Here is a 23,679-nt window from a genome sequence, read left to right as displayed (position 1 = left end):
GGCTCTTACTGGGGAGCGTGTGACAACCTGAGGGGGTGAGTCAGGGTCCGGCACAGAGCACCGTTACGCCTTCTGTCCAATAAAGTGTATTTCCTTCTAATCCAGGGTGTCCTGAGTGAGCGCGGCTGCAGGGCCCTCCCCCTGAGGGCCTGGGGCCAGTGTGCAGCCCAACGCGAAATTGTATCAAACTCTTTCGTGCCGTTTATTTGAAAAGGTGCTGCACTTGTTCCCAGATACGATTTTCCCCAGTTGCCCAGGTCCCGACCGAGTTGAGGTTCCTTCAGAGACACAGGCCTGACAGACATCCGGGTTGTGACGGGCCGTGTGGGAGGCCCACGCTCCCTACCCACAGGGAGCCCGATGCTGGCTGCGCAGGAGTGCACCGCCCTCCCTCCACGCACCACAGGTGATGTGGGGCCTGGGTGGTCCTTCGCTCCCGCAGGGGCGCTGCAGGGGAGCGCCCCCTCGGTCAGGCGGGCATCTCCGCAGTGGCTGCTGTTGGCAAACAGGCCTGTAGTGCTGCGGCGGGTGGGGGTGGGGGGGACGCGGGCTCAGCTTTCATTGGTTAAGTAGCCAATAATTTTAACATATTTCTGGAAACAGAAAATGAAAAAAGTACCTGGAAACCGTCAGTACAAGTTAGGTTGAGTTTTTGGGGAACCATGAACATGTGTAAATGAGATTGAAATGGAAACAAAGTTCACCAAAACTTCGATTTTAAGTCCTTAGTCCACAAATCTTCATTAAGTAAATAATCTCATCTTGGCTTGGCTCACAGGGTCAGGAGGCCCCTCCCCCTGCTCTGCTGCATCTTCCGCCTGCGCAGAGGGTCCCTGGCTACAGGTACAGCTTGATGAGCTCGTCGCTGACGGCGGAGGGCGTCAGCACGCCCAGGTCCGTGAACAGCAGTGTGATTAAGGAGGGGGAGGTGTAGTCGACCCACGGGTGTTCCTCTCGGAGATCCTGCCCCTTCTGCGCCGACAGCAGAGTAGCTGCCTTGTACTGAGGAGGCACGAAGCACAGGTTAGTCTGCCCCCAGACTCGGGATCGCCCGGTGAGCCCTGCCCGAGCAGGTAGCGTGCGGCCCCCTGAGCACGCCCCGTGTTCTGGGTGGGTCACGCCAGGGTGGCCCGCTGGCCACAGAGCCCACACCGGTGTCCCCTCGATAGCGAGCAGCCTCCCCAGGTAACAGCGTGGACAGAGTATACCACGTGCCAGGCACCACACGAAGCCCTTCCCATGACCCTCACAACCCTCATAGGACTGTTTTCCCAATGCACAGAGGCCTGAGGTTCCCGCTGAAGAGGAAGGAAGGAAGGGCCGTGCTGAGGGCGCGGGGTCAGTAAGTGGCGGGGAGGGAGGGAGTCCAGACAGTTGAGGCCTAAGCTAGCACTGGTCCCCGACAGCCCCCCTGCCCCCGCAGCCCGCATGCACCCAGCGCTGCAAGCAGTGCAGGACTAGAAGACTGCTATTTGGGGGCACGTTGGCCCCTGTGAGTCTCACCACCCACAGCTTATCTTTGTAGCCCCCGTGTGGGAGGAGATGGCCGTAAGAAGGGAGTAACTTACTGAAACATTCTTAGTATCTTTTCAAAGGTTTCAGTTTTGATGCAGATACCCCTTCAAACATGTAAAACTCTTGCCTTAAACTTATCCGGGACGTCTTGCTGGTTTAGTGGGAAGAGCCGCACAAACTTGAAACTTTCCGCAACCACGTAAAACGGCTTGTTCTGTGCTTTGGCGCAGACGGCCATCTGGTTGGTTCCAATCTGGGGGTCAGAGATCAGAAGGAGGAGACAGGTGAGAAGTCCCAGCACTTGCAGGTAGAAGCAGCAGAAAGTATGAGTGAACAAAACAGATGTAACTCTGACTCAGGAACTGGTCAGGATCTTTTAAGAAAGACAATGGCATAGACAGTTTCCCACAGATACACAAGCAGGCGATGAACTCAGGAAACGAAGCTCAGGATCCTTGGGAGGGAAATGCAGGTCAAAACCACAGTGAAATGCGGCCTCACACCTACTCGATGGCTATGGCAGCTTTTGGGGGGAAGAGGCCGAGACATCGGAATTGCACTGCTGGTGGGAACGACACTGGCGAGGCCGCTGTGGCCACAGTGGCGGTTCCTCAAAGGGCTAAACAGAACCACCAGAAGCACCACGTGAACCACCAGGGCCACTCAGGGGCGCACTGCAGAGAATTGGAACCGGGACCTCAGCCGGGTGCCTGTACACCCACATTCGTAGCTGCATCACAACAGCCAAAAAGTGTCCGCTCCGTCCATCGGTGGATGAATCGACAGAAGAGATGCCGGCCAGGACTCAGCCACGAGAAAGCAGGAAGCGCCGGCCCACGCTGCAGCCTGTACGGGCTTTGCAAACAGTAGGGGAGGTAAAGTGAGCCAAACTCCAGGGAGAAACGCTGTGATTCTGCTCCCGCGACACGAGGTGCCCGGAACAGGCAGGCATCACGGAGGCAGAGAGACTGGGAGACGTGGGCAGGTGTGGTGAGCCCTGCCCGCAGGCAGAGGCAGGCAAAGGTCTCAGAAACGATGCGCTGCCATGACGACGGGGCTGTGATGGACACCACTCAACTGTGCACCGGAAACTGGTGAGGGTGGCGGGTTTCAGGCAATGCGGACTTCAACACAAACACAGAAACTGAACTACCGGGAAATATGTCCAAGTTACACAATGGAGAATTCTAATACAGTTTGTTGATGTGAAGTGTGCCTAATTAAAAACCAATAAAAAAACCCAATTTCAGTTAAAACATGCTTTGAGACAATATAAATTACATTCTCCTAATTCACATAGCTCAGTCTCCAAAGCAGAGTGGAATTTGACCAAAACGGGACTGACCACTGCAGTGGCTTCTGGGACTCGGGAAGCAAGTCACCGCGCTGCGCAGGGTCAGGCGGCCGAGCCCCAGCTGGTGGCCCGCACAGGGGGCTGGCCCACGGGGCCTCTGTGGCCCGGGACGAGGGACTGCGGGCAGCTGAGGCTCCTACCTTGTTGATGATGCCGCCATTTTCAACAACTCCTTCAGCACCGACTATGACAAGATCCACTCTCTCCATGACATAGCTGCAGGAGTTAAGGAAAAAAGGTTTATGCTCGTTTCCCGGCTCTTGTTAGCTGCGCGGCCACCTGCAGAGGTTCACATTCCTTTGTCTCCATGGTAAGTTACTCTTGCAACTTTCTTCCCAGGAGCACTTTGCACGTGAAACAGCCCCTGGCACTGCTGCCATTTCTGCTGCCCGGGTGTTAGAGCCCGCCAGCTCATGGTCACGTATCACACTGCACCCAGCGCCTGCACGCACACGTGCGTGCCTGAAGCAAGACTTTCAAGACCTGTGACTGATCTTAACACGTGTGGCGCGCAGTTCCCGTTCTGCCTCCGTACCCACAAAACGGAAATTTAAAGACTTGATGTGAGGTCAGAAGATGTTCTGTAATTCAGGCATCTTTCAGATAGGGGGAATGGCAATTTACCTTAAAAAATTTTTTTAAAAATTTATTTTCAGAGAGAAGGGAAAGGAGGGAGAGAAACACAGATCAGTTGCCTGCCACTCGCCCCCAACCAGAGACCTGGCCCAGGCAAGTGCGGAGACTGGCAATGGCACCGGTGAGCTGTCAGCTCAGGGACGATGCTCAGCCCACTGGGCCGCACCGCTCAGGCCCGGTTCGCCTGGCACAGCGAGCCGCTGGTGGCGTTCTGCGAAACGCTCTGCAAAGCGCGCACTTCCCGGTACAGCCCTCATTTCGTTTGTCAGCCTCGTGCACTTTCTCTGTGAGAGACAGTTACTCCTGTCTCCTCTCTGAGGGTCACCCACATGCGACCTGGGTGCGAAGAACCCCAGTGGCACTGAGGACACCTGTGTCTTCAGATGAGGCAGCACTGACCACAGGTGCTGACCACACCCTGACCCTGACACCTTGCTCTTGTGATGCCCTGTAATGCTGTGTAAATGACTTTCATCCCCGCATCCCGCAGCTGCCTGCTGGGACCAACGTCACGACCCTGTGAGGGCCCCGGCTGGTGTAGCTCAGTGGACCGAGCACCGGCCTGCGAACCAGGACGCTGTGGGTTCTATTCCCAGTCAGGGCATGTGCGGGGGCTGTGGGCCAGGTCCCCGCTAGGGTATGTGAGAGGCAGCCGATCCATGGGTCTCTCTCACACTGATGTTTTTCTCCCTCTTTCTCCCTCCCTTCCTCTCTCTCTAAAAATACATACATCAAATCTTAGGAAAAAACAGACCCTGTGATGAGCTGCTGGGTAATGCAGCTGTTAATTAGGAGGCGGGCGCTGCCCAGTGCAGGTTGATGCGTGGGACGCACACCTTCGGTCTGGAAACCCTGCCCCACGCCGACCCCGGGAGTGGGTGGGGAGGAGACACTGTGTCTGGGGAGGCTGGGCGCTTACCCAACAGCGGCATCCAGGACCACGGTGACAGGGACATTGAGCTGGCAGAGGGCTTTGGCCATTTTCTTACTGAAAACGACATTTTGAAAACATTAGAGAAAATCCAGGAAAGTCCCAATGCAGTGTATAACGCAGAGTATCATTTAAATGCCCACGATAAACCAGGCCAGCCTGAAACTCCGTTGGCATTCACGGACTGAGGACAGACCCCTGGACCTCGGACCCCAGAAGCGAGGGTCTGGGTTCTTTAGAAGCGTGTGTTTCAGGGGAACAATGATTCCCCTGGGGACTATGATGGGTAAGACGTGCAAATCCAGAAGAAAGGAGAAAGTTATTCTTTCATTATCTTCTGAGTAGATGAGACATGAACTGTCTACTCTTTGTTAAAAAATATCACTGCTCCTCTGGCTTCACCTCGAACAAAAGCCCCTGGGTCCTGCACAGTGACCCGCCATGAAGCCACAGGGACAGGCAAACCGGGGCGCGCTCTGGCCCCTCTCACGACAGCCGTGGGGCACAGCCCCAGGTGGAAAGGTACTTGCCCGGAGAGGTCAGGCTGGGACTCCGTGACGTACACACTGAAGCGCTTCTTGGCCGCCACAGCCGCTGCCAGGACCCTCAGCACCACTCGGGAGCAGGCGTGGGTGAGTATTGTCTGTGGGCCGAGAGCGCTCCATCAAAGGGCCGGCCTCCGACCACCCCCGTGCCCTGCCGCTGCAGTGCGTCCCGGGCCCTATGGCTCCCCTTGTGCTTTCTGACAAATCAGCTGCAGACACGAGGGAAGTCCCTGATGCCGCGCCGAGTCTGAAGCCCACGCACACGTGCAGAGAGGCTTCTGCCAGAGGAGTGGGTGAGGGCCTCCTCTCCCAGCACGTATGAAAGTGGAACCCCCACAGGGGACGGAAGCCTTTCTACTTGAGGGCTCCGCTGGACTCCTTGGGGTTGGCGTCCCTGGTTCTGAGCCACGGTGTGAGCACCGGGCAGAGTGCCAACATCTGCTGTGGGCCGGGAGGGGCTGCGCTCCAGCTGTCACCGTGGTCCCACAGATGCCACACCATCTGGTGTTTCTAGAGGACAACGTGGGACGATGGACGTAGCTCCTGAGCTGCTTTCTGGCCTGAGAGCTGGTGGGAAATGCAGGTTCTCAGGCCCTGCCCCAGACCCGCCGAGTCAGAATCACATTTACTAAGACCCCAGGCGGTTCCCCTGCACACTGACATTTGAGCGGCTGCTCTGAGTTGGGTCTCAGTCGGTGCCGATGCAGGTGGGTGTCACACACTGAATTATACAAGAAACCCCCCCAGTGTCCACAGCGCAGCACATGGGCCAGAAGGGGAAGGCCGAGGCCACTGATGGGGCAGTTGTTGTCTTGCTCCGACTTGGCTGACGTGGCCGTGTCGGCACCTGGCTTTTGTACAAGTCCCGCTCCCGTCCCTCATGCCACTTATTTAACAACACGCTTCAAAGGCTGGGAAGAGGCAATAAAACAGGACCAGACTTCAGAGTCAAAATGCACATAAATAATTTTATGGCCAGTGGAAGTCTGACGGCAGGAAGGAGGCAGGCGGTGGGAGAGGCGTCATGGAAGGTTTCGGGGCCCTGCGCGGGGGACTGACGTGACCTGCACCTCCTGTCCCCGTCCCCCCCCCTTCGTCAACACCTGGCAGCTTCATCCTCTGCCATAGCACATGAGAGGAAGTTGAAAAGAAAACCTCCAGCCAGAGCCCACCTCCACCAGGCAGACAGACAGCATTAACCAGGGACAGGAGCTGTTCTCTGTCCACCTGACGGATCACACTAACTTAGTGCTCACCCAATAAAAATGCTTTCTTAGTCAGACATCTTGTTAGATCAAGCGTCACCCATGCTGTCCCCGTGTTTTCTCTGCCTGTTTAAAACGACAACTATGATACTAACACCTACATTTACACAGTGCCTGCTGGGTGCCAGACCTAGTGCCGAGTCCTTACCCGCCACCTCACCACCACCCAGTGAGGTGGATGCTATTATGCTGCTTAGGTAGCAGAGGAGTAAAGTGCAGCTCAGAGAGGTTAAGTAACCTGTCCCAGGTTACACAGCAGGTAATGGCAGAGGTAGCATTTTACCCCGGGGGTCTGACTGCGGAGTCCCGGCTCCCGTCAGCGCACGCACGGAGACCTACTCACCGCCCCGTCTTTGATGAAAGTGTGGCACAGATCCGCAATCTTACTTCTTGACAGTGATATTCTCCTGAGAAAAAGCTCTCCCCGCTCAATCATGACCTCTTTACATTTGGAGAAATCCTAGGAAGAGGAGAGCACAGTGAGGGCCCGGGGAAGACACAGGTGAAGGCAGCGACGTGGGCAGGGGACCCAAGCGGGCAGGGCTTACAGAGTGCTCCAGGGAGGTGAGGCTGATGAAGCGCAGGAAGAGCTCCCCGCCCGAGGACACGGCCACCGAGGAGTCCACGCCACACAGGGTCTCGATGGCTCTGGTGAGGTTCGCTCTCAGGCCCTGGATCGTCTCCCCTGCATGGACCACATGGGCGACATGACGTGTGTCTTAGTGCTGCAGCCCCTGGGTGGGGCTGCAGTTCGTGCCGCTGGGACTTGCCGGGCACACGCTGGGTGCCAGGCACTGTTCTAGACACATCAGTGAGCAAGAGACGGGGCCCCAAGCGCCGAGGGTGCGCCCTTTCCAGTGGAAGAGGAAGACAGTAAACAAGGACGCAGAGAAATGTGGAAGCTCATTACGGATGGTAAGGAGGACAAGAAAGCAGAATGATGAGGAAGGTGAGGCTGTGGCAGAGCCAACATGGATGGCTCCTTGGAGCGGAGGCCACTCAAACTGGAACTTGAGGAGGGGAGGATCCGGCTGCATATGGAGCCGATGCGAAAGGCGCAGGGCCAGATGGTGACAATGCCGAGGCCCCAAGATGGGAGCAAAGTTGGTGTGAGCGAGAGCATGGTTCATGGAGGGCCAGCATGGAGGGTCTGTGAGGCCGTGCAGGAGAGGGTTAGGGGTTTGGATGCTACTGTAAGTACAGTGAGAAGACGCTGGAGGTAGCCCTGGAGACGCGGGTCTCTAGGCCAGCCCTGTGGGTTAAAGGAGGCTTTATTGTTTTGCTTATGCAAAATGTCAGCCATACCCAGATGCTCATGTCGGGAATGCATGAATTAGTAGGCAATCACAATGCATGACGTTAACACCAGAATTTATTCTGGAACATTCTCGGCAACATCTGCACAGAATCTGGCACAAGGCAATCACAAAGCTGAACTGTTGCTATGATTTAAGCTTCACAGTCAACTTGATATAAAATGGTTATTCTTTTAAATTTTATGTGGCTGCCTCTTGCAATCCCCCAACTGAGGACCCAGCCCCCAATCCAGGCATGCGCTGTGACTGGGAATCAAACCAGTGACCCTTTTGTTCACAGGCAGGCACTTAATCCACTGAGCCACGCCAACCGGGGCTAAAATGGCTATCTTTGATTCAAAGTGTATTTCACTGATGAAAAGGAACCCATTTTGATGGTACCTTGAGGGCTCTCTCTAGTTTAAAAGGAAGAGTGAAATGAAGGAAGAGGCTGAGCTTGCGGTGACATGATGTTATATGGGCACACGCACCTCCCTCACTGCCTCCACTTCTGACAGTGACCAGAAGACTTTCCTCAGGCCCAGTGTGTTTGAGGAAGGCCCTCACCTTTATCTCGCTTCAAGAACTCCAGCAAAGTCTGTATGGCAGCCACGGCTGAGGCCATGTCAGGATCTTCTTTCATCTGAGACTTAAAGTATTCAATTAACTCTGGAACAGAGAGAAACGTGATTCATCAAGCTCACTTAGCAGGCTGTAAGGCCCGGGGGCTTGGCAGTAACTGCTGACCTCACGAAGCAACCTCATTTTAAAACTTTCTTTTCAAGGTGTTTGGCTTTCAGGGGAATGACGATGCTTCATGGGAATAGAGGTGACACCTGCTAAGTGACAACCGAAAGATCATTCTCCCTCTTCACCGACATCCCAAGTCCTGAGAGCATCCCAGCATCAACCACCTTATCAATTCTCTTGAACCCTCACAGGCAATCTGTGCTAAGTCAAGCCTATTCACACACAGACTTCTTTACGTATGTGGAGAGTTCCACCCCCTTTGTTTTTTCCAACATGAAAACTACATTAGAGGTGTTAGTTTGCCCTTGTAGTTCACTTAATAAAGCGCTTTGATAACCACACTAGAGAGGCACACCAAACACGCCTTGTTCTTTTGATTCTAGTACCGGAGTCATCAGGACGGGGAGTCTCACTCCTACCCCACACAGAGGCACATCGAGACTGTTAAGACTTGCACGCTCCGTCCGAAGTCTCACTTTTCTGGACGAAGGCACTGGAAAGACGCGTGGGGAGAGGGGGTGCCTGCTGATACTCTCAGGTTCCAGTCCCTGGATACGGGACCGCGACAGGGGTTAAGGGACCGCATTCGGCCGAGCAGCCTGAGCTTGGAACGTGAGCTCTCCCGGAGCCCAGACTGGGCGTGCGAGGCGGGGAGAACCTTTGGGCGGCTCCGCTGTAGACCCAGCAGGCCCGCTCGTCCCGACCCAATTTACCCCTGTCGTCCATGGTGTCCTCCTGACGGCGGAGCCTGAGGAACCCAGAGCCGTCCCTGCTGCTTGGAGGAATCCCGCGACCACGCCTGCTCCAAGCCACGGAGACTGACAGCGAGCCTGGGAGCCCCGCACTCCACTTCCGGCGCTCTGGGGGCGGGGCTTGGGTACGGCGCCCGGTCCGGGCCCAACCGCCTAGCACGTCCCTCTGCGGCGCCGGAAATCGGTGTGCGCCTCACCCGGGATGCTCGCCTGATTCCTGGAGGCTGTATTCTGGGCGACCCCACTGCCATGGCTTCCGACGGTAAGGGTAGCGCCTGCGGGGCTCGGACACTGCGGCTGGACTAACTGGGCCCGATTGGGCCTGGCCGCGTGGAGTTTGTGTTTTGGGCTGGGCGGACTCTGGTTGGTCCTTAGGGGGCTAGCGACTGTATTCATGCAGTAGATATTTTGGAGTCACCTTCTGTGTGCCAGGCGCTAATTGTGGGTTGCGCTGGGCACCACAGCAGAGAATGTGACAGGCCCTCGTGGAGGTCACAGCCTGGTAGGTGAGCCAGACCATGATTCTGAAGGGGAACAAAAGCTCTACAAACACTGTAATGGGGGTGACGTGACGGGTTGCGGTTAGGGGCTCCTGAAGGAGGAGCCACTTTAAATCGGCGTCCAGGGGACCTCAGTGCTGTCGAAACTGAGACTGATGACTGTGCCAATGCCCTGTGGCGAGTCGAGCGACTACTTCACAGGGAGATAAAACGGGGAGCCTGGGGTGGTGGTGGTGAACGCAGGTGGAGAGACTTCCATTCATACATTAAACGACCAGGTATTGAGTCTGATTTCTTGAAGAAAAGAGGGACGGGAGAGACATTGCATGTGCGTGGGCCTCTCCTGGCAGACAGTCCGCTGTCTCTTCCCCCAGGCATCTTGATAGCAGCAAGGAATGAATGTCCTGAGAATTGTGAGGTGCGGCATGATGGATATGTAATAAGGCCAGAGGCATAAGATTTATGGGAGACACAGTCTTGTAAGTGCTGCTTCTGTGCTGGGCAGTTGGTTGTGTGATTTGCAGGATTAACAAAAGTCCTCTGTGTCTAAGGAGTCCACGGTCTCGTGGGCAGGGTTGGGAGAGATGAGAAACACGGCTGAGTGGGAAGGAGGTACTGAGTACTGAGCGTTATAACTGTGGGACTTTCAGGAGGATCAGTTTTCAGAACAGGGCATTGGCCTTGCTGTTTGCTGGCAGGCATGTGACTTCAAGCAAGATAGGATTTCCATTTGCAAAATAGCAATACCGTATTTCATCTAATCTAAAACAATATTGATTATGAAATGTGCTTTTATTTAGTATACCACTAAAAAAAGTACTGCACATCTTAACTGTAGGTTACTATCTGATTTCAGCAACTGTGAGATGTAAAAAAAAAAAAAAAGGGAGGAGGTACAGCTTGTAATTGATGAAAGATGGCAATAATATAGTCCCTTGCTGGGTTGTCAGCGTGGAATGGCATTACAGGCTTCCACGTGTTGGGCTGGATGAACAGGAGGCGGGCATCCCTGCTCTCCTGAGACCAGGGAGTTGGGACCTGTTGGAAGACGTGGGAAAGGCTTTTGGAAGAAAGAGGTAGCACTGGTTTGGGGCCCTGAAGAGTAAGTGGGATTTGGATATGTGAGCAGAAATCAGAGGTGGGGTGGGGATTATCCTGAGACCGGAGGAGACCAGACTGCAAGAAGGAACGTGTGGGAGCCGGAAGGACATTGTCCCTTCTTGGTATTAAATGAGCATCCTGGGTTTCCACAAGAGCACATGCTTATAAGTTCCAGTGTCTCCTCCTTTAGAATGTAGGCTCCCGAGGGCTTGGACAGAGTGTGCCCAACTCCTGGCACTGGTACTTTGTTGGAGCCCAAGAGGCCTGTGAGGGGTCGAGGATAGGGTCTAGCACTGCGGGTGTGGTGACTGGGCCTGGTTTCCGGCCTCGGGGCTATCTTGGGTTGTAACAGTTCTCTGACCCGTTGAGAAACTAGCCGCTTCTCCCATCAACTCATATCTTTGGCCTGTGCATCATGTATCCAGAAAGTATGTTAGCTTGGGAACGTCCGGACTCTAAGGGAAGAGATAAGCTTTGTAGGTCAAGGAAGTGAGCTACGTGCCAGAAGGCTTCTCCTTTGTTCTCCTTTGTATACAAGATTGTATATAAGCCAGAAGACTGCGCAATAAACTTGCCGTATGCCAGCAGAGCATTTGGTCCTCTCCTTTATTTCAGTCCCTCGCTCAGCCTCACGACCACCCTTGCCGCAGCGGGCTGTGGCAGTACTTGGTGTAAAGTTTGTCGAGTGAATGAATGTGTTAGGCTGGGTAACTCCGTGTTGAGGGTGTAGCCTGGTTTCTTTCCCAGGAAAATATTCTTTACATGGGAATTGGTTTTTGCCTTTTAAAACTGGTTTCTAATCACAGCTGGCCTTGCTTCTAGGGGATTCAATGTACTCAGGGCCAAACTGATTCCTGATTCCTCCCTTTAAGCACCTCCCACCCCATAACATTTTACTACTAGTGGTTCTTACTGCTGGTTCATTGGTGCTTCTATCGCTGACCAGGCATTTAAAATGTAAATGTCTTTGGGTTCACGTAGTAGATACTTATTACGCATCCTCTGTGGTGAGCAGCAGGCTAGGAGCAGAGGTGACAGAACAGACAGAAAGCCCTTTCCATTCCATTGATGTCGGGGCAGTGGTGCAGGAGGTGGGCGGGGCTTGTCAAGGGTCCACAGACTATAGACATGTACAAGAACTTGGCCTTTTGTTAACCTCCCAGCTGTCAGATCAGACACGTGAAAAGACACGTGGGATGTTAGCTTGGATTCACTTTCACGGGGCTAATGTTTTTTTATTTTTGTTAATATTTTCAGAAGATGAACTGAATCTTCTAGTTATCATAGTCGATACCAACCCGATTTGGTGGGGAAAGCAAGCATTGAAGGGATCTCAGGTAAGATTGCTTGAGGAGGCCTTTGGATAATTCCAGAGAATAGTAATTTCACCCCAGAAGATGTGATGTTTGCTATTCCCTAAATACTATACAGAAAATACTTGTGGAATAGTGTTCTGATACAGAAATGATCTCCTATAAGTAAAATGAGAAAACTGTAGTTTTCAAGTGTTTCGGCGTATGGCTTTGGAGGAGGGAGCCCCTGAGCGGTGAATAATTAGTGTTTAAGTGAAATATTTATTAGGAGCCCATGTAGGGATTTGCACAGCTACTTTTCCTTTCTGGTGTCTTCTTTCCTCAACAGTTTACATTATCAAAATGCATGGATGCAGTCCTGGTGCTGGGGAATTCTCACCTGTTCATGAACCGTTCCAACAAGCTCGCGGTGATAGCCAGTCACATTCAGGAAAGGTAGGGCCGTTGGGGGACCTGCCCGGCTCCCGCCCTCCGAGGCGGCGATGCCGGTTGGCGAGCATTCAGCGCCGTCCCCCTGTGCGTTGTAACAGGTGGTTCGGTGCCAGTGAACGGTGCTGACCGCACCAAGGGTCAGCACACCCACACCTTCAGAGGGTGAGCACGGGCAGCCACGTGGCTCATCCGCAGTTGAGTTGCACTCTGCACAGTGAGCTGGCATGGCTTCAGCTGTCAGCTCCAGGCAAAAAAGGAGAACAATGGGATGGGCCGCTGCCATTGCTGCCCTACTTGAGGGTCTGCCCCTGGAGCAGGTGAGATTCTGCTCTCCCCAGGGCTCCGGGCGTGCCTCTCTGGGCAGGAACATTTCAGTGCTCTGCGTGGGCTTCCAGGGTGTGTAAGAAAGGACTTTTCTCATCAGTCGGCTCCAGAACCCACGCCAGCTGCTCCGTCTGGTGCCCCGCTGAGGAGGCAGTGGCCGTTTCCAACACTGGGGCAAATCCGGCTGCCGGGGGCACCGCAGGCTGGTGGGTGCTTCCGGAGCCGGTGTGCGGGCACGGCCCGTGGGCAGGCCAGGTCAGTGTGGTGAACAGGTTTGACCACACCGACTTGTCAGGGTACACGCGGGCTGTAGAATCAGCTCTTCTCTGTCGTAATTATAAGTCCATCACATTAGAGGTGACTCTTGTTCATCCACATGCCTCGTGGGAGGTTAGCAGATAGCTGTCCGTGGGTCTCGGTTCAGAGCGCTGCTTCCTCTGGTGTGTGGAAAGAACACTCGCCCCCCTGCCCCCTGCCCTGGAACCGCTCCCTCCCCCAAGGTCGCCTTACGTGTTGTGTTTCTCAGAATCGAGAATGGATGCTGATCAGACTGAGATGCCAGTAAATGCCGTGACAGGCCAAGTTTTCATTTTTCAGATAAATCAGACGTCTTGTACACGATTACTATAAAAGTCATGAATCACTAGAAGAATCTTCTAGGGACCCTTGGAGCAGGTTTTTATTACTGGAGTAGACAAGTAGACCTCAGATCATAAACTAACAGTGAGTTAGAAGCTGGTGTGAATCTTCCAGGTGTCACTGAGAAAGTAGAGTGACACCCGCCCCCACCATCCCACCACGGGAAACACTTAGACAGACGGAGCCCAGCGCCCCCTCGCTCTTTCCTCTCACCTCCAGGGAACAGTGGGATCGGTGCAGCGTCCTGTGGTGGTCGACTCAGGTTTCCAGTCGCCTGTTTTAAACATTTTTAAAAAGGGAATTTACTATAGGACCTCGTGAGTCTGGGATTAACATGGTCTTTGTTTCTCTGCCCAATCCCCTGTGGATGTTGGTGAGGCCCCAAGTCCTGGGGCGACGAGGTGTTCCCCCCCCTCTGTTTCAGTCGGTTCCTGTATCCTGGAAAGGACGGCCGACTTGGAGACTTCTTCGGGGACCCTGGCAAGACTCCTGAGTTTACACCCTCAGGGAGTAAAGACGGGAAGTATGAGTTGTTAACAGCAGCAAATGAAGTCATTGTCGAAGAGATTAAAGATCTGATGACCAAGAGTAAGAGCTTTTTTTTTCCATTATGGTCATTTTGCAAACGGAGTTGAAGATGGGGCGTCCTGGGGGCTTTGAGTCCAAAGATTTGAGGTTCTCAGTGGTCCCTCCTTGCCTCTCTCTCTTCTGTTGTTCAAAGTCATTTTCAGCGAGGTCTGTGCTTTGTTTACCTGGCCCTGCAGCGCCTGGTGCTGCGGCCCAGCCTCTGCTTCTCGAAACACACGCTTTGGCTTCTAAGACTCTCCTGTCGTTCTGGTTTCCTCTTTTCTGGGCCTTCTTTTTCTGACTTTTCCTTGACCTTGCCCCTTATATATATTTTTTATTCCGCACGTTATGTTTTCCTTTGCTGTATATCCTCCTCCACTCTTTATTGTTTATCTGTGGACACTTCCCGGCCTTTGCCCCGATCCAGTCTTCCTTTTCAGTGCACATGTCGCCCCTCAGTGTCCCCCAGCCTCCCCAGATTTGTTTCAGTTTCTTTTTTTTTTTTTAATATTTTATTTATTTATTTTTAGAGAGAGGGGAAGGGAAGGAGAAAGAGTGGGAGAGAAACATCAATGTGTGGTTGCCTCTCATGTGGCCCCCACTGGGGAGCTGGCCTGCAACCCAGGCATGTGCTCTGACTGGGAATTGAACCGGTGACCCTTTGCTTCACAGGCCCACGCTCAGTCCACTGAGCTACACCAGCCAGGGCTGTTTCAGTTTCTTTCCTCCTCCGTCACACCCATTACACTCCCCATCTCCATCACCCGCACCCACCCAGAGTTTTCCAGATTCTGATCAGCTCTGAAATCCTGCAGCCTCTGAAGTACCTTCACAGTGCGACCTTTGTCACCCGTCCTGCAGCTGCCCCTCAGTTCTGCTGAGGTTTGAGCCGGGTCCCTCTCTGTGCGGGGGGCTGCCCTGTGTGCTGCAGCGTGCCCGGCCTCGCCCACTAGCTGCCTTACATTCCCCAGCCCTGACGACCAAACTTGTCTGCAGGCATTGCCAGATGTCCCCTGCAGGGCACACTTGCTCAAGGTGAGGGCCGCAGCTGCAGGTCTTGTCACAGCTCCCTAAGTGGCACCTGTCTCTTCCCTTTCATTCCTTCCGCTCAGTCTCTAGAGTGGTGCCCCGGAGGCCTGGGCTACCCCTGTCTGGCCTAAAGGCCACCTCCGGTGCCTGTTGCTTGAGTCCCTGTCACCTGCAGGCGGTGTTTTTCAAACTGTAGCCTCAGAATCGCCTGGTGGGTAGAGGCGACTCTGTAGGGACAGAAGGTCGTTCGTGGTTTGTGGGGCTGCGGAGGAGCAGGAGGGACTGGGAACGGCTCTCGTGATCTTTGCGGTGAGGGAAATGCTCTAGGATTACGTAGAACTTAAAATCATCGCCTCGAGCACTTAGAGCAGTGAGTTTTATGTCCGTGAGTTATATGCCCAGAACCCTGTTAGAGCACGTGGCTGGTTCTTTAAAGGAATGCACCAGGCCCTACTCTGCAGGTTTTGATTCTTTGGGTCCAGGGTGGTCCCAAGAACTTGTATTTCTACAAAGGTCCCAGGTCATGCTCCCACAGCTGGTTCCAGAATCACTCAGAACCTCTGGCCTCCAGGGCAGCGTTCTAGCTTCTCAGGATGAGTGAGGCTCAAGACCTTTCCTGGCCCAAGCTGGGGAAGCGGGGGGATCTGGGCTCCCAGGTCAGTCTGGGCTCCCCGCCCCCTTGAGCCACAGCTGTACAATTTTGACATCTCGTAGGAGTGAGGTTTTTCACCCAAGCAGGTTGCAGACTCCGTCGCTGCCTGCACAGCGGGCAAGTCTCTTCAGGCCTGACCAGCCAGCAGGTCTCCCAGGGGCGTGGGGAGGGGCAGTGGGAAAACCGGGCAGCGGGGCCGGGGCCGGGGCCTGGCCCAGGGCCGCTGGGCTGGCTGCCAGCAGTTCCCCAGGCCCTTCCGTGGGAATGTTCCAAGGAACCCCAGGATACTTTTTGTTATTTATTTTTATTGTGGAGAAACTTGTGCAGAATAACGTTACCATTTCAGCCCCTCTGAGTACATGCTCCGTGGTGGCAGTGAGGGCGGCTCGTTGTCGGGCAGCCGTCACCGCAACCTGTCTCAGAACTTGTCACTTCCCCACGCTGGGACTCGGTGCCCCTCAGACACCAGGACTTTTTAAGTTCAGAAAATGTTTTAAAAACTGCCCACTTCAGCATCGTTGAGAACCAATTGCTGTTTTTAAACCCAGTTTGAAAGCGTTATGTTATTTCATTCGTGAAGAATGCTTTGGTTTGGAAATCATTTTAATTTAAGAAAATGCAATAAAACCCCTCTCTTAACCTTTGCATCACTCTTCACAGGTGACATAAAGGGCCAGCACACAGAAACTCTGCTGGCAGGGTCCCTGGCCAAGGCTCTGTGCTGTATCCTTGCTGCTCCCGCATTCAGAGGGCGCCTGCGGGGCGGGCGTGTCTCCCCTCGTGGTGCTCCCCAGAGCCCCGTGCCCACGCGAGTGGAAGGCGCGACATGCCTGTGAGACGAGTAGTAAAAACTCGAAACGGGGAGAATGGGGGGCCCCCAGGCACTCTGGCCCGGTCTTCTGCTCCTGACTCTTCAGGACACGTCCTCGTTCCTGGCCGGGCAGGCTGGGGGCTGGTTCTTTCTTTCATCCCCGAGAGCAGTATCCGGCCCTGACCCGGCTGTTCCTGGCCCCGTGGGGCGCGCCTGGTCGTCGCTGCCTGGTTTCCGAGTTTGACATCTCATCTGATGGACATGGTGGTTTACCTGTGGTCCCAGGATTTGAATCTAGGAGGCTGTGGCTAATCATGCGTAGAGCAGTCAGATGGTGATAATTTGAATTTTCCAGGACAGCGGTACTTTGGTCAGGTTGTAAGATCAGCTGATTGCAGTTGGTCACTGGAAATCTCCGATCTCTTGTTTTGTGTGTTTATCATGGTAAATGGAACATTCTTTTTTTTAGCTATGTGGTTGTTGGGTTTATTTAACCAAAATTTGAGGTTATTTCTGTTTACTATGAGTATTTATGAAATTAAATAATATTTTTTAATTCCTTAATGCTAAGAAAATAAGATATTCATAGAATGAGCAAGGAGGTTAAAGGTAGGAACCTTTGTTTTTCTATGGAACTAATTTTATTTTACTACTGTAACAGGGTGGGCTGTTTAAAATCGTTTAGAAAACCTTATGATATGTGTAATAAGATTCAGATAAATTGTAATCCGCTTTTATCTCTTTATAGATAATCAGGAAATGAAGTCAAGGATATTGGTAAGTTTTTAAAAAATCAATACCATGTTTATATGTCAGTTGTAGCCAATCGGAAAACCTGGCGGGAGCCCCGGCTGGGCGGTTTGGTTGGCTGGAGTGTGTCCCGTACACCAAAAGGTTGCAGTTGGATTCCAGGTCAGGGCACGCACAGGATTTAGTCAATTGATGTTTCTATCTCGCATCAATGTGTCCCTCCCTCTCTGTCTTTCTCTCCCTTTCTCTTCCTCTCTCTCTAAAATCAATAATTTTATCCCTGGGTGAGGATTTTTAAAAAAGGTAAAAAGTTCTCATAAATTTTAAAATATATTTTATTTATATTTTTAGAGAGGGGGAAAGGAGGGAGAAAAAGGGAGAGCGACATCGATATGCAAGAGAAACTTTAATTGGTTGCCTCTCACACGCCCCCAACTGGAGACCTGACCCACAGCCCAGGCATGTGCCCTGACTGAGAATTGAACCAGTGACCTTTCAGCCTGCAGACCAGTGTTCAGTTCACTGAGCCACACCAGCCTCAGCCTCTCATACATTTTTACAAGTCAGAATTAGTCTAAAGAAGCAGCAGTCATGAGCAGTCTGCCAAAGAAGAGACAGGAATGATCAGTTAATGTTTGAAAACACATTCATTTCATTGTGCACTTCTTGCTCAGCACAAATGAAAAAAGCTGGCCGTTCGGAGGGTTGACGGTGGCGTTGGGGGGGTTGTTTACTCTCTGTGTCTCTGATGGGAAGATACAACAGCACAGCTTGTCTGGAGGGCGGCCGGTCACCTGTCACCTGTCGTGTGGGGGAGAAATGTGGTCTCACTGATTCCATGTGTAGGCGCTACCCCTAGGGTCCTGCAGGGGGCGTCCCGAGCGTGTCCATCAGAGCGCGGTCTAGAACAGGGCCGCACTCTGCGGAAACCTGGCCTGCGGATGGCTGGTGAACCGCGGGCAACGGTGACGGGCGTCGGTGACGTTGGGAGGAGGGATGAGATAGGGCCACATGAGTAGGATGCAGACCCTAGAGGGAAGGTCGTCCTGCCGTGGGTGTGAGTGTGTGTTCATGCCCGCGACAGTGCTCTGGTGGCGAGGATTACCTCTGGAGCCCTAGGATGTGGTCATCGTTACGCGCAGAGGTATTCTGTAACGGTGGTAACGAGGCAGGCACATGAGAAAAACGGCAGCAGTTGTCGCCTGCGGGGCGTGGTGCCGTCGCGTGCGTGGGGCACTCGGAGAGCCTGCGGGCGCTGACGCGGTGTGGTCCGCAGGTGATCAAGGCGGCGGAGGACAGCGCGCTGCAGTACATGAACTTCATGAACGTCATCTTCGCGGCACAGAAACAGGTGCGCGCCGCCCTCCTCAGGGACGCCTGTTTCCTGGTGAAGGAACTGGTTTCTCTTTTTTTGAATGATCTACTTCGGGAGAGATTCTGAGTAAATAGCCTTATTAATGGATTAGGGATCTGGAATCCATATCTCATACAGTGATTCCTCTATTTGGAGTCCTGGACCCCTTGAGAATCTGATGAGCCCCAGAAAAATGGGCACTGAAACAGTTTACTGCGGTTTCCGCATGTTCCTGCGACCCTGTGCAGCCCGTCCTCAGACCCCAGGCTGCGAATCCCTGGCTTTACAGCCTGCTGCGTACCTGGATGGATTATTGCTAATAGCAGAGAATGTTAAGGCTTCAGTTTTAATCTGAAGTGCCATAGCCACGTATAATTTCCTCCATCTTGGAGTGCCTGCATGATGTGGTGACAAGAGCAAGGGCCTTGGGGACAGGCACAGTGGGGCTGACAGCAGGGCCTCCCGGCCTCTGTGACCACAGCCTGGCCAAGGCCCGGACGCTTGAGCTGCAAAATGCTGGTCGCATATGTACCTTGCAGAGTGATCGAGCGCGTTAAGTAAGCCCTTTCCAGTGTAGAGTCTGGCACGTAGTAGGTCATCGGTGTAAGGTAGTCATTGCTCTCGTTCCCGTAACATTTTTGCAACATTCGTTTCAGAATATTCTGATTGATGCCTGTGTGTTGGACTCTGATTCCGGACTCCTCCAGCAGGTATGTTTTCGGGGGGTGCTCCGTGTTGGTGGTTAGGAGAGCGTGGCATGTTTGTCGTCTGCTGGTAAATGCCTTCGCCTGTCTTCCCGCCGTGGTGGGGGTTGGCCTGTCCGACGCTGCAGATCGGAGAACTCACACCCCTCCGGTCCCTTCAGACTTCCTATGTATGTTTCACATAGTGAGTTGATTGACTTTGTAAAAGTGGTTCACACCTTAAAACAAATTCAGGCAACACAGAAAAGTATTTTTAAAGGGTTTAAAAAAATCCCTTTGGGTCTCATCAGCCAAAAATGACCATTGTTGATAATGTTAGGTGAACGGAATGACATCTTTTTGGATGTAGATCTAGATGGAAGACTCAGCCCGAGCCGAGCACTTTAGGGAAACAGGACCACAGTCCAGGTCTGGGCCGTCCCCCGTGGCAGCCACAGGCTGCTGCGGTCTGGAACGAGTCTCGTCTGAACTCAGATGCTCGGTAAGTGTGAAACACGCTGAATTTCAGACTGCCTGTGAAAAGCAGAGTGTGAAGTATCTTCTTTTTTTTTAAAATATTTTATTTATGTATATTTCGAGAGAGGGGAAGGGAAGGAGAAAGAGTGGGAGAGAAATATCAATGTATGGTTGTCTCTCATGTGTCCCCTGCTGGGAACTGGCCTGCAACCCAGGCATGTGCCCTGACTGGGAATCGAACATCGATACTCTGGTTCGCAGGCCGGTGCTCAGTCCACTGAGCTACACCAGCCAGGGCTTTGAAGTATCTTCTTAATGACTTTTTGTATTGATTATGTGTTAGACTGGTAGTACTTTAGATACATTGAGTTAAAAAACATACATTATTAAAATTTTACCTCTCCATTTTATGCGGCTAGGAAATTTAAAATTATTTGTGTTGTATGTCTGTTGGACAACACTGTTAGATGTTGGTCTTACATCAGAAGTAGGAAACTGAATTCTCCTTCAACCAGTAAGGAAGAAAAATTGAAGATTGAAGATTACTGAACTTTTGACAAATGTATTTTGTCCATAAGAAATATTGTTTTCCAAAAGATCATTTAAAAGCACAAAACTGCAGAAAACCTTGAGTCTCAGTTACGGCTGGGCGTGGGCAGGGGGAAGGGGGGGCGATCAGGAGGTGCGCTGGTTTCGGAGGCTCTGGAGCGCCTGTGACTTCAGCTCAACGACAGGCCCACAGTGTTCACTGGGCGTGAAATGGTGCAGCCGCTTTGAGAAACAGTCGGAAACTTCCTCAGAGCGTGGAACACGGGATTGCCCTGTGACCCAGCCCCTGCGTATATCCAAGGGAAATTAAATTGTGCTAACCTAAAAAGTTATTAATGATTAAAAAACAAAAAAAGAAATAAACTATATGTGCATGTTCACAGCTGCACTGTTCGTAACAGCCATAAAGTGGGAACAGCCCAAGTGTCCATCAGCAGAGGAAGGGGCAGACAAAATGCGGTCCGTTCACACTGTGGACTGGGACTTGGCCACAAAAAGGAATGAAGTTCTGGCACCTGCCACTGTGTGGACAAACCTTGAGAACATGATGCCAAGTGACAGATGCCAGACAGGGACAAATATTATCAGATTCCATTTATGTGAAATTCCTGGAATAGGCAAGTCCATGGACACAGAAAGCAGATTCATGGTCGTCACGGGCTGGGGGAGGAATGGCGAGTGGCCGATGAATGAATGTGGCTTTCCTTATTGGGGTGGTGAGAAGGTTCTGGAGCCAGGTATTGGTGATGGTTGCACACCTCTGAATATACTAACACCCAGAGAGTTGTACACTTCAAGTAATGGCATGAATTGTATCTCAGAGTTGTTATTAAAAAATATACTGAAACTGAAAAATACACTGAAAGTTTCAGTATATTATAAAAATATACTGAAAGTGAATGATACGAATACAAACCTATCGAGCAGACAGACAGACAGAATAGAGGGCACATGTCTCTGACGAGTGAAAAGGTGTGAGCCAAGGGGAAAAAGAAATGTGTGTGCGTCTCCAAGGGAGCTGGGCCTTTCCGGTCCTCACACCTGCGGGCAAGCCCTGCCGTCCACCCGCTGCTCCAGGACCTGAAGCGTTGCTGGCGGGAATCTGGCGGGAACTGCATGCCCCTGGAAAGGCTCAGTAAGTGCTGCTTTGGCAGAGGCCCCGTGTGTCTTGCAGGCGTGTGACATCACAGGGGGAATGTACCTGAAGGTGCCGCAGATGCCCTCCCTTCTGCAGTTCTTACTGGTGAGGAAACCTGGCGGAGAGCTTGGTGCCTTGTGAAGGGAGAGCTGCTCCCTGGGGGACGGGTGGGAGCCCGGTGGCCGGTGCTGGCAAATGGGAGAACGGAGTGAAGGGGTGACCTAGGGCTCCCGGGCTGAGAAGGCTGGGCGTCGGGGAGCCTTTGAACACTGAGCTGCGTGCAGAACGTGCTAGGGCTGCCTGCACGAGGGGTGTGTGGAGGTGCTCGTGTGCTGAATGAATGGAAATGCCCCCCCCTTTGCAGTGGGTTTTTCTTCCTGATCAGGACCAGAGACCTCAGCTGACCCTCCCACCCCCCGCGCACGTCGACTACCGGGCTGCGTGCTTCTGTCACCGAAACCTCATTGAGATCGGCTACGTCTGTTCAGTGTGCTTGTCAAGTAAGTTCTCGGACCACATTTTTCTTTTCTTTTTCAGAAAACGGTAACTGTGTGGTTTTAAACCCTCCTGTTTTTTTTTTCTTTTCTGAATTGACAGTATTCTGCAATTTCAGCCCAATCTGCACCACCTGCGAGTAAGTATCCCTGGTGGTATGGCCGGCTCACGAGCTGTGGAGCCGGCAGGGCATCACCGACTTTTCTTCTTCCTGTGTCACTCCAGGACTGCCTTCAAGATCTCGCTGCCTCCTGTTCTGAAGGCCAAGAAGAAGAAACTGAAAGTGTCCGCTTGATAAAACCGCCCGTCCTGTAGACGCCGTGCGGGGAGGCTGTGGGGGGCTCCGGGAACCGGCGGGTGTGTCTCGGACCGCTCAGCGCAGCGTCTCCCGGACACAGGTCTGGAGAGCCGTTCCTCATGCTGTGCTTCTGGGGCTGGTTTTTGGGAGGGAGCCCTTCTCTGCAGTCTGTGCCCCCCAACATGTTTTTAGACCTATTTTGGTCCAGAAAGGGGAGAAAGGACACATTTATGACTTTCTTATTGGGATGATCATTTGTTACATCAGTCTGCCCTGACTGACTATAGGCTTTAGAAGTTACTGCCCAGGTCTAGGTTCTTACTGTGAAACGGTACGTGGAAAATTCAAGTGTTAGAAAAAGTGCAGTCATGGCATTGGTCAGTAGGGGGCGCTTTAGTTGAATCAGCTGTTAACTGTAGCAGTAGTCATGTAGCTAAAACCCTGACCGACCCCATTGAGATGCGGCTTTGGATATTAGCGGTTCTTTATTCTGTTGAGTGACATTAGGACGTGTTTGGATAAAGATAGCCAAGTAATAATGATGGTTTCTCACCGATTTCCTACAAAGTCCGACTTTAAATGAGCGAGGCAAGTGAGTGCAGGAGTCCAGCAGTGACCTTTTCTTCGAAAGCAGTTGTGTGAAGAGCTCGCCCTGGAAAGCTAGGGTCTGGTTGTGAGTGTGTAAGTTCTCGGGGAGGGGTGTGTGTGTGTGGTGGGGCGGGGAGGCGGAACGGAGCCTTTATAATTAAGTGCTGCCCGCAGACTGAATCCTGTGCTTTTTAATGGAGGAAAAGACAAAAATCGTTGGTAGTGGAGAACTGTCCTTCAGATGCTCTGGACTTAATACTGGAAACTCCCAGAAGTTCAAAAGATAAATTATTTGTAATTTTAACAATAAAGACTATTTTTCTATGTAACCTTGAAGTTGTTAAAAGTCCTTTGATAGCATAGGAAGGATTTTCAGGAACAGTGGCTGGTTTGGTTTGTTTTTAAAAGTATGTTTGCAAATTGTGTATCCAATTTTGTATATGAATAAGATTTAAATTTTCGCTTTATACCATCTCAGCAGTTGAGTCTCATTTAAGTAACTTGGTGGTCTTTGGTTAGACGATTTCAGGTGGTAAATGAACAAAAATTTGGTGATAAGTTTGCAAGTACTTGTTAATTCTTAAGTATGAAAATATATCCTTTCAAAAATAATATGTAATATTTTAGAGCCTAATTCAGTGTCATGGAAATCACTCTCAAGTCCAGGAGAGAGAGCAGCGCGTATGTAAAAGACGGATAAGTTCAAGCAAGTTGACGAGGTTTTTGTTTTCATTCGTTGGAACTGTTTTATATACTGGCTTAGTTCTGCTTGTTTTATGTTTGTGTTGTGCTTATGGTTTATTTTATATGCATTTTTATAATAAAATAATTTAAATTTTTATTATTTCAAATACCAGACAATATGTTTTTAAAGATTTTATTTACTTATTTTTAGACAGAGGGGAAGGGAGGGAGGAAGAGACGGAGAGAAACATC

The 23,679-nt window shown here is 52.1% G+C and overlaps 2 protein-coding genes across 3 annotated transcripts; one reads left to right on the top strand and one right to left on the bottom strand.

Annotated features, from left to right (window-relative positions):
* Positions 1–633: 633 nt before the first annotated feature.
* Positions 634–9,144, bottom strand: EIF2B1 (eukaryotic translation initiation factor 2B subunit alpha). Its single transcript, XM_053669764.1, has 9 exons — positions 9,005–9,144; positions 8,109–8,210; positions 6,795–6,931; positions 6,590–6,706; positions 4,963–5,079; positions 4,425–4,489; positions 3,010–3,085; positions 1,643–1,768; positions 634–1,002 (listed from the first exon to the last, which is right to left on the bottom strand). Exons 1-9 carry the CDS (start codon positions 9,015–9,017, stop codon positions 838–840), a joined length of 918 nt encoding a protein of 305 aa, XP_053525739.1. The 5' UTR covers positions 9,018–9,144; the 3' UTR covers positions 634–837.
* A 52-nt stretch (positions 9,145–9,196) lies between these two features.
* GTF2H3 (general transcription factor IIH subunit 3) lies at positions 9,197–23,578 on the top strand. 2 transcript variants are annotated; one of them, XM_053669918.1, is made up of 13 exons: positions 9,197–9,305; positions 11,902–11,981; positions 12,286–12,392; positions 13,777–13,940; positions 16,261–16,323; positions 16,991–17,020; positions 17,160–17,188; positions 18,438–18,512; positions 19,172–19,225; positions 21,399–21,467; positions 21,748–21,862; positions 21,960–21,996; positions 22,083–23,578. In XM_053669918.1, exons 1-13 carry the CDS (start codon positions 9,293–9,295, stop codon positions 22,150–22,152), a joined length of 906 nt encoding a protein of 301 aa, XP_053525893.1. In that variant the 5' UTR covers positions 9,197–9,292; the 3' UTR covers positions 22,153–23,578. The 2 variants fall into 2 exon arrangements, with proteins under 2 accessions (XP_053525893.1, XP_037016963.1); XM_037161068.2 differs by having other exon boundaries at positions 21,727–21,862.
* Positions 23,579–23,679: the final 101 nt, after the last annotated feature.

This window comes from Artibeus jamaicensis, unplaced genomic scaffold, assembly GCF_021234435.1.
Source record: "Artibeus jamaicensis isolate MK-2021 breed Jamaican fruit bat unplaced genomic scaffold, CSHL_Jam_final contig_525, whole genome shotgun sequence".
NCBI classification, from domain to species: Eukaryota; Metazoa; Chordata; class Mammalia; order Chiroptera; family Phyllostomidae; genus Artibeus; species Artibeus jamaicensis.
Note: the sequence above shows the minus strand (reverse complement) of the source record. Positions and strands in the feature narration are given on the sequence as shown.